At 40.6% G+C, this 10,460-nt stretch overlaps 1 protein-coding gene across 4 annotated transcripts in view; it reads left to right on the plus strand.

The window, feature by feature from the left end:
- The window catches only part of SEPHS1 (selenophosphate synthetase 1), a 24,507-nt gene extending 14,876 nt beyond the window's left edge, over positions 1–9,631 (plus strand). For all 4 annotated transcript variants that reach the window (XM_065049276.1, XM_005510299.4, XM_065049277.1 and 1 more), the window contains 3 exons: positions 1,404–1,503; positions 3,025–3,237; positions 8,289–9,631. In XM_065049276.1, the coding sequence (XP_064905348.1) occupies positions 1,404–1,503; positions 3,025–3,237; positions 8,289–8,503 (528 nt within the window). In that variant the 3' untranslated portion in view covers positions 8,504–9,631. The remainder of the gene's footprint in view (positions 1–1,403; positions 1,504–3,024; positions 3,238–8,288) is intronic.
- Positions 9,632–10,460: the final 829 nt, after the last annotated feature.

Genomic DNA, 10,460 nt, shown 5'->3' on the forward strand with positions numbered 1-10,460 from the left:
CCTGGGGGAGCAGGTCAGGGATGTCCCAGGGGTGATGAAGTCATTTTGGCTGCCAGGCTGATGATGTGGACTGATTAGGCTGGTCCACAAGTGGGAACTTGCATCCCTTTGCCTTTTCCTCTTTCAGCTGAAAAGCTTGTGATGTGCCTTTTCAGAAGGGGTTTTCTAGCCCTTGCTCTTGTCTACAGACCCTTCCCATTTGGAAATCCGAGCTTGCTTTTAAAAGTTGCTTAAGGATTTTTTGGTGAACTTTTCTGCCTTTGTTTCCTCTCTACTATCCCCACTATCCAACTGCTATAGTGGAGGGGAATTTGCATTTAATTCATATCCCATGTTTATGGCCCTTCTAGCCTCAGCCTTGAGTTCTGCTTCCACCTCATCTGTGATTTCCACTCCCATCATCTGACCAGTTTCTGTCCCATGATCAGCCTCAGAACCATGTTTTTGAAAACTAAGGCAGAATGACTGTTCAGGTTTTTCAGTCATACCCACAGTAGAATAATCACTATTCTGTCCCCTCTATGATAGCCTCATTTGTTTTTTTTACTTGCTCTCTTAATTGGTCAGACTTGGCTCAACCTTGTTTCAGAAGCTCTGATCTTCCTGCTATACTTCCTTGCTCTTTAACAAATGGTTTGTTTTGGCTGACCCATCTCTTTCTTCCTCTTGCTATTTCTGGATTATCTCTTATACCCCTCCAAGTCAGCCCTCATTTGTTAGGAATAAGAGCCTCTTTGACAAGATACTTCCCCAGTGCAGCATTGTATAGGAATTCTTAGTAGTTTTTGTAGCTTTGGTTTAGGAAGAAGTTTGTTCTATGCATTTCTTCTGTGGGATGGCACTGCAGGCGTTGTGGCTTCAAAAAAAATCTATTTTTATTTATTTCCAGTTCTCTGTAATTTTATTTCCGTTGGAAAAAAAATATAAACCCGTTTGTAGTGTTGCCCTTAACATCTACATGGTTGCTTTGTTTTGTTCTGGATCTAGAATTACTTCAGCTTTGAATGAAACACTTGCCCTTTATAAAGGTACTATTCCCTAAATTGTTCTGAGACCCTTTTGGGATGAAAAGCATTGCTTAGCATGTGATGTAGGCATGCGAGACACTGGAGAATGGATGGAAGGAGATGCTGATGCTTTGCCCTAGGGTAGGTTATTCCACTCCACTCTGATGCTGAAACCAAGATTGGAGGTGCTTAGTGCCTAATAGATCTTAAAATTAACTTGACTTAGGTACAGTAGAGTAAGGCAGGCACCTCTGGCCACTGAACCTTTTGCCCCTCTTTAACTGAGTTTAAAAAGAAAAGGTGCATTTTGGATAAAGGATTTTTATAAGTGGTAAGGGTGTGCTTTAAAATATACAGCCAAAAACCTAAAAGATTTATCTTTATTCCATCTATTAGCCAGAAAAGTGGAATAAAATCAAACTGGTGGTAACACAAGAAGATGTAGAACTAGCGTACCAGGAAGCAATGATGAATATGGCACGACTGAACAGAACAGGTAAGAAGAGATGTGTGTTTACAGATTGGAGGTTGTGGATTTTTCCAATTCTATACTTAACTTTATTTCACTGCCATGGGTAAATGTGACACAGCCACTTTATGCCTTCCTTCTGGCTTATCTTTCTGCTGTTCAGTGTTTGTGAAGCAAGTAAATTAAAATCAAACGCCCTCTTTTAATTATACAGCAAAAACACAAATGCCGCTGGAGATGATTATGACTCATGTGAGTGTTGTGAGTAACATCCCAGTAAGTTAGAGGATGTTTTAAAGGGAAATATATTGGATTTGTTCCTTATCTTCTGTGCCTAGAGAACTTGTGAGGGCCTGACTTGTAATAAGGTTAAAAAAACCCTAATGAAATAGAATAAAAAAGGAAACGCTCTTCATTTTTCTATGCTTAAGTTTGTATTTTTAAAATTTTGTCACGTTATATGCTTCCCAAACTGTGGAATATGTAACACATGTTTTGTTTGGTTGGTTGGGGTTTTTGGGGGTGGTTTTGTTTGTTTGTTTTCCTTTTAATTTTGTTAGGGGGAAGGTTCCGCTTTTACTCCAGAAATTTTAATCCAGGATTTCCCGGTTTTGTTCAAAGTATCTTCAGAGGAGCAGAGAGTTGAATTAGGTGTTTCCTTATTTCTCAGTTGAAAGGACAGGGATAGTTAAATATCTCTTCACCCATTTATTCAGTTCTCAATTGGTATTTGTTATGTCATTCCACTGTTTTTTTCATTCTTTGACACAGTCTTCCAGGAAAAAAATAAATGGCCAGCATTGTCTTATGGAAAAGAACTTGGGTCCTGCTCTTGTATTGGGAAGCACCAAAGAAGGGCAAAGCATTCTTGGTTTTGTTTTTCTCCACTCACTCTTGTCCGGCACCTTTAACAACACTTAAATATTCGTAACTGGAACTATTGTCCTGCGTGCAGGGGTGCCCTTCTCCCACCCAGGGCTCTGTAGTTGTAAATGCCCAAGAATTTCATGAATGCATAGGTGGGGAAGCTGGGGCCCTTCCCCCAAAACCTGCAGGCTTTGTTCTTAAGCTCTTAAATTTTAAGTGTCCAGAGCTTAAGTTCTGATGTGATGGTTTTAGGGATGGGAGAAAAGTGACCCAGGATGAGTCTGATCCTTGCCCTTAATGCAGCAAAGCTGAGCACAGAACCTCTCTGGCCCCCAGTCTTGGGAAGTTTGAATCTGGAACAACCCCCCATTTCTTAGACTGCTAATATGAATTAGTAGCACATGTGTAGTAGAGCATGCTCATAAATACAACTTCGCTGCTGAATTTTCAGGATGATTTAATACCTCAAATACAAGTGCATTTTTTTTTTAAGGGTTACATGCAGTATTAGCGAATTGCAGTTCCCTTCAAGCGTTATTTTTTAAATTAATTTAACCTAACGTGATTCAAATTAAAGGTATGCAATTTCATTCAAACTGTGTGCAATATTGTTGAAGAATTGCTTTTCCTGATGATTTTTTTTATTCTGATTCTTTCCCCCCCCTTCTCCCTCTCTTGTAGCTGCTGGACTCATGCACACTTTCAATGCACATGCAGCTACAGACATCACAGGATTTGGAATCCTGGGGCATGCACAAAACCTTGCCAAGCAGCAGCGAAATGAGGTGTCCTTTGTTATTCATAACCTTCCTGTTCTTGGTAAGATGGCTGCTGTCAGTAAGGCTTGTGGCAATATGTTTGGCCTCATGCATGGGACTTGTCCAGAGACTTCAGGTAGGTGACAGTGGTACCACCCTCTTCTTTCCCTGCTCCTCCATGTTAGAATTTAATAACATTTCCAATGTGCTTTGCATTCAAAATCACAGTTGGCTTGGCATATAGCGAAGCTAATGAGCATTAGCCACACAACTGTTTGCAATTAACTTCTTCAGCCTAACTTCCAAACCACCATTCTGAATTCCTTCTACTTCCTTATGAAACACTATTATAGAAACCCGTGCTGTATCTAGAACATTCTGCAGTTAGAAGTTAGTGATGCTTCTGAATTCTCTTGAAACCTATTTTTTTCTTAGCTGTTACCTCCAGGACAGTGAATATCCGAAAATCCCAGCTCAGCTGACACAGTTATCTCCTGCAGTAGGTTTGCCAGTCAAATGAGTGGTGGTTTGTTTCTCATTACGAATATGTGTGAAGTTTAGTGCTCAATGGGCCAGTCTTGGCAATTGAGGCCTTCTCTGTCCACAACATACAGACATCAAACAATATAGATTTCTTTTTTTTCCCTTACATTTATAAAATCTGACTTTAAGGGACTAGCAGAAAAAAAAGTAATAGTCTGACCCATTCATTACTTGAGTTCTCCATTTAAAAAGCTGCCGCTTGCTGTGACAGTGAATACTACAGATGTGTACTGAGAATCGGGCTATGGACAAACATTTAAACAATCATCGGGTGATAAGAACTTCCGATGGTTTTGAAGTTGCCTTGTTGTTAAGTGTAGGCCACTTTGCTGACTAGTATCACAGCTGTCTTCTGCTGGAAGTCTTTATACTTCATTTGCCCCTTGAATCTTCTCTTCCATTTTGTTTATCTTCTTTAAATTTTCTTCCTGTTTGGTAAATGAAGAAGATGTAGCAACAAATCTGTCTTTCTCTTATCTCATTTCCCCACCCTCTTCCTGCTCTCCAAGAGTATTATCCAAGTTCTCTGCAGTTCGCAACAGAGGGGGCCCCTTGAAGCAAAACAGTCCAAGGATCTGGAAAGAAGCATCACAGTGAGAGCCATAAACTTTTCCTCTAGTGAATACACAAGTTAACCATGATCTGCTGAATTTTTCCTTAGCCATCTGTGTTTGAACAGACGCTCTGTCCTACAGAGGCTGTGTGGCTCAGATGATGTGTAACAGGATATGGGACATGAACTCCTTTCAGGAGTTCAAATCCAGCCTCAAAGACCAGAAATATCTGGTGGTGGTTTGGCAAGCTCTGTCAGTAAGGTTGGTAACACCAGACAGATGCTTACTGTCCAAGAGTCCACATAACCAGAGGGCTGGTAGCATTTGTTATTGGCTGCAAAGAGTTCCAAAAAAATAGCATGGGTGCAGAGCTGCAAGATGCTGTTTCAGGTGAGTGGCTGTGGCTGAGGATTGTACAGCAATTGGCCTGGGAATGGTTCAGCTGCAAACTGAGTGCTTGAGCCTTCAGAGCTGCCCGCGCGGCACCCTGAGGATATCCAGTTCTGTCTTTTCACTGAAGGAATGTAAAGCCGTGTGGATGTATGCGCTGCTGGGCGAGGACTTGGAAGCAGAAAACAATCGACTTCAGAATCTCTTTTGGGACTGAGAGCAAGAGGTGTCTTTGAAATGCTGAACGTCTTACATTTCAGCATGCGTAGATGATGATGGAAAAAACAGCAAGACATATCTGGTTATTTGTGAACTTTTGGTGCCTCAAAACAAGTATATTTGATTTCATCGCAGCGTTGCATTTGTCACATTAGAGGTGACTATAGGGATTTGTTACAGGGCAGTGTCTGCCAAACATTAGAACAGTCCATAGCCACATGGACACAACACTTCTGGTCTGAAAGCTCTATAACTGCAGTCCCAGAGGTGTTAGGCTGCTGCTGGATGGCCTGACACTTTGCAGCAGTGTGTGTTAGCTTGGGCACGCTGTGCTGGGGAGGCTGCTCAGCGCTCAGGCCCATGCTGTTCACACATACCATGTCCTGGCATTGATTTATATGAAGGCAGGAGTCTTGTCTTGCTGCACCTCTGTGTCCAGTTGTGAGGATGCCTTTTGGGGGCTGCTCAAAGCTGTTCATACCATAATATAGATACACCTTCTCTGTTGTTCTGAACTTGTGCTAAACTTGTGTTCTAAAGTGTGCTTGTCTACAGCTTCTTCATTTGTGAACAGATGTTTTTCAGCAGAGTGGGCAGGCAACGAGAAATTTACTGGAAAACTATTTGAATGAATTTTAAGGCTGTTGTTTTTTTTTCAAGTGCGCATTCGCTGGGCACCTGTTGACAAAAGTCAGTGTTGGAAAGATCTATGATATCATCTGTTCCATCCTCCAGGCACTCTTGTTGATGGGTTATTTTCTTAAAATTGCAGTTTTGTGTGATTTTGTGTAACCTTTTGGTAAAGGTTAAAGTTGCAGTTGGACAGTTTTGAAAAACTTAAGTCTGTTTATTCGGCTGCCTGTTACATAAATAAGTCACAAAGTTACTCTACTTGGGATATTCATGCATGTGTGTATTTTTGCCAGTCCTTTTGTTGTCTGATGTTTGCCAGCTTTTTTAGTGTGTTAGAGGTATCTCAACGGCATAGTGTTTGTGGAAATTTTGTGGAAATAGGCAGATGGGTAGAAAAGAAGGGCTGTGTTAGTGGGTTTCAGTTCATGAACACTTTGTACCTCTGCTCTGGATTGCAAAGCTTTGTCTAGTCTGCTTTTGAAGTTTTCTGTGTCCGCTTCCCTGCTTGCAATGCAACTGTTAAAACCAGCAATGTTCAAAACCTCTTAGCAAAAAAAACCTCCTTAAATTTTTAAAAAGGTAAGCAAGGACAGACACCAAATACAGGCAGCCTTTCAGCTCCTGAAAGAAGCGTGCAGCGGACTGTCTGCAGTTAATTTGTTCTGTCTTTGGCGGTGGCTGATGCAGACCTCAAAAACTCAGTACCCCATGAAATTTTCCACAGGCACATCGCAACCACTTAAACTGCTGTTGTCTGTGACCTTGTACAGGTGAAGGGGACAAAAACCAGAGCAGCTGAGAAGGCCATACCACAGACTAGACTAGAATACACAGTAGAAAACCATAAGGACTTACCCAAGGGTTTAAAGAGACTGGTCAGTCTACTAGAGAAATAATTATAATCCGTGCAGACACAAGTCCTACATTTATCAAGAGTAGCCCATAGAACTATATTAAGGGTTATTGATCAAACTGTGGGATGCAGTCAGCAGGTGGGAAGTGCTTTTTGATTGGAAACTGATATTTTTGCGCATTGTTCTGATCTTACCAAACCATGTTAACAGCATATGTGTACAACTAATACCAAATTACAGAGAGTGTGTGGGGAAAGATTCAGTGAAAGCTATTCTCATGTTCTTTCTTATTTCTTCATTCCCCATATTTCTGCTCCCCCGCTCTGGCTAGTTAGCACCTTCTCTGCACTACCACTTGTAAACCTCTTCCCTGGCTTGATTGCACCATGACATTAGTTTCTCTTCAATTTGGTTTAGAGACTTCCCTGGGAATGCCACATAATTTCTTTGCAATTTATTGATTTGTCTGTTACATCTGGAGTAGCTTAAACACTGTCTTTCAGGCTTCTGGGTGGAAGTACCTGGATGTTCCAAAATGTCTGAGGGAGGTAGGGTTTTTTCTGGAGGGTGCACTCATTTGCTTCATACAGAACCTAAAAAACAACTTCCACGTATCCTTATTAATAATTCCTCATGTTCAGTAACTGCTTCTTCCTCACAGCCTTAAATTAGAAGCCTCTTTAGTCACCACTGAGAGGACTCCTTGCTTGGAAAAGCAAACATAAAGGTGCCAAGAGGCTGCCCCGGAGCCTTGATGGAGGACGTGGCACCAAGCCCAGGGTGGCTGGCTCACCAGGTGCCACTTTGCCCCCAGGGTTGGCTCAGAGGTGGTGGCACAACTTGTGCTGCTGGCTGATGCCCTTTGCCCAGAGGAGAAGACAGGGTCAAATAACTCTTGAAAAGTACGCAAGCCTCAGCATGTCTGCAAATTCCTGTTTGCATGAATATGCTCTCTTGCCTGTGTTCTCCAAACATTTTCCAGCAGGAGATGATATTTTGACGTCCTTACGAGAGGCTGCTGTGTGTCAGAACACAGCACAGCGTACAGACGTGAGCTGCGCAAACCACACGTAGCATATAATGCTTTGAGGTTTCATTAGGTATCTGCAGATGTTTGCTCTGCTGCAGTGCTTCACGTTTGCAACGTGGCATAAATGTAAAAAAAAAAGTGAGGGATACAGAAAAGCTGAATGCTCTAGTCATACAGGGTAGCACCAAAACATTAAAGACTTGGGCATAGCCCCCTGGAAATTTGTGCCAGAGCCAACAGTGAAACTCCTTCTAGTAACTCACTCACCAAGGCACCTTTTTGAGTGCTTTGGGATTCTTAGAATGGAAGTGTTCTTATGTTTAGTAGCTGAATGGCAAGCGTGCTAACTAGTTACTCTGCTGCTTCAGAAAACATTAGTAAATTATTTCTCAATTGCCTCTGAGAAAAAAAATCTTAGGGTAAAGGCTAAAAAAGGTTAGGAAATCCCCTAACAAAGGGGTCAAAAGGGTTGTCACAGGGAACACTGGATCAAGATTGGTTGATTTTCTGCCTCTTGCATTCCCTGGTAATAGTCCTTACTTTGATTTCGTGGCAGGCACTGGGATTACTTGCAGAATCAGCTGCTACCAATATGTGACTATAGATGTCTGAATATGACCTTTATCCAAAACGTTTCTGTGTAGAGGTACTTTGCAGTCCTCTGCTGGAAGTTTATAATGCTGGTGTTGTTTCAGTATGTCGTTTGTTGGCATCAGTACGATGTCCTTTTGCCAACATCTTTTGTGTGTATTTGGCTTAATTTACCTACCCACTAAGCACTGAATTCAGGCACAAACTTATTTCTGTAAAGCAAGAGCTTCTACCATGTCTTCTCTTGGAGTTTAACAGAATCTACTGAAGCCACCAAGTACTTGTCTATGTAAAAAATTTGGCAGATCAAAACATCTGATTGCAAAGCATTTCAACCTTATTAATGCTCTGCTTTGTTTTTTTTTCTTCACAGGAGGCCTCCTCATCTGTTTACCACGAGAGCAAGCAGCACGTTTCTGTGCCGAGATCAAGTCTCCAAAATATGGTGAAGGTCACCAAGCGTGGATTATTGGCATTGTAGAGAAGGGCAACCGCACGGCCAGAATTATAGACAAACCACGAATCATTGAAGTCGCACCACAGGTGGCCACTCAGAACGTGAACCCAACGCCTGGTGCCACCTCTTAATATAGATGAAATAGCCGTTTGTTTTTAAATAGATCTATTCCTTTATCATCCTACAATTTAAAGAACTGTAAAAAGAAAAGAAAACTCGTTGTGTCTGCACATCTGGTGGCCTTAGGTCAGTTTATGAGTGGATACAATTAATAAAATAAAAATCCATTGCCTTTTTTTCCTGTTACATTAACTGAAGATGCACCTAATCTTGAGGCAGCTTCTGAGTTGAGAATTATATTGTTATCCAATACTGTTGATTCATTTTGAATCTTTAGACACTTATCTCTTGCCGCATAGGCTCTTTTTAAAGGTGCTTTCACGTAGCACAGACATTACCAGTAGTAGTGTCGAATAGCAGTTTGTGTCCTTTCATTATATGTATATTTATCATAAGTCTAATTTTGATGCCTTGAGTGATATTCCAGAAAGGCAATAAATTGATCAGTGACACAGTGGGTATACCCAGTAGTAAGAGGGTTGCATGATTACATTCAATCTTTGATTATTTTTTTAATTTTTATTCTTTTTTTTGGTGAGGTTTAGTCTTACCAAGAGCATCTATGACCCTGGACATTGCTTGGTAGTGCACTCTGTTTAAACGAGCAAGTGCTGACTTTGCATGGAAAGCGCTTCAGAGTCGAAGGAGTCATTTTTAATTTCGTTCTTTGTAGACCTGACAATATTTACTGTATTCTCAATGATTGTTTTCTTTATTGATAGTAAGGAAAAATAATTCTTCTTTTTTTTGGTTTTTTTTTTTGCAATGTGATTGGATGTGCTATAGTGCAACAAAGGTTTTGCAGACCAAAAGGAGGTTACTGTATAATAATTCATTTACAATTCACTATATAAATACACAAATAATTTTTAAATATAATCAAACTAAAATAAACCTCTGTTCTGTGGATGGTAGTGATTAATACATTTTATATTTTGTATAGTGATTACAAGCCTTTTTTTTTTCTTTAAAATCAGCAGCTGTTTAGTATAATTCTTAGTATTATTTTGTTCTTTGCTCAAATACATTTTCGTGCACGCTTTTGTGATCTGTGTTTAAAATCTACATTGCCAACATTGCAGCTTGAACTTAAGCTTGTTATTCAAAATAAATATTTAATTTTTTTTATTGCTCTTGTATAAGTGCATGAACTTTTTTGCTTCCCTGCTGAATTACAAACCAGAAGGTGGATAAATCCTCTTTTTTAAATTTTGTTGCAAGTGTAGTTATATTGATAGTTGTTACTCCTTTGATCAGTTCTGCAAGCTGTGATGTCCAGTGGTGATCTAGAATATCTACACCTGCATGCCAAAGTTGGGGGCAGGCAGAGTATTTCCAAGTATATTATCCACTTTAGTTTGTTTATTTTGCTTATCAGCACAAAGCAAGCAACAGTTTTGAATTGTTCCCTCTGCAACTCCTCCTGGCCGTGCCTGCGCTACCCTAGAGGAGGGTTCGTGAGCAGAACGGATCCTGAAAGCCCAGACTGTGGAATTCACTCCTTGATCATTCAGACCAGGAAGAAGAAAATCTTGGATAATCGTCACTGCTACCAATACGCATTACGAGGGCTTCTATGGAAAATGAGTCCTGAGACATGAACCGGTCTTGTGCATCATGAAGGTTTAAATTTCTAGTCTTGTTCCTAGTCAAAACTTGGCTCAGCAAAGCTAGAAATTATTTTCCCCCTTGTGAGTAGCCTAATCCACCCAGAACCTCACACTCCTTTTTGTAGAGAAGTCTGTGAGTTGCGTGTTCACCGCAAGACCTCAAAGCAGTAACTTAGATTTTGACTTTCCTTTGGAAAAAAAAGTTAGGTTTTTCACAGCAGTTCTGAAAATAAAGCATCAAAACCCAGTTGTATGTGCAAAAAATACCGATTTTTTTTTTTTCTCCTGTCTCACAAAGTTTGTTTTTATGCTCTGATACAAAACCATGGAGCTGGCTTCTGCTCATTTTCTTTCTGGT

This window comes from Columba livia, chromosome 1 (assembly GCF_036013475.1).
Source record: "Columba livia isolate bColLiv1 breed racing homer chromosome 1, bColLiv1.pat.W.v2, whole genome shotgun sequence".
Classification (NCBI taxonomy): Eukaryota; Metazoa; Chordata; class Aves; order Columbiformes; family Columbidae; genus Columba; species Columba livia.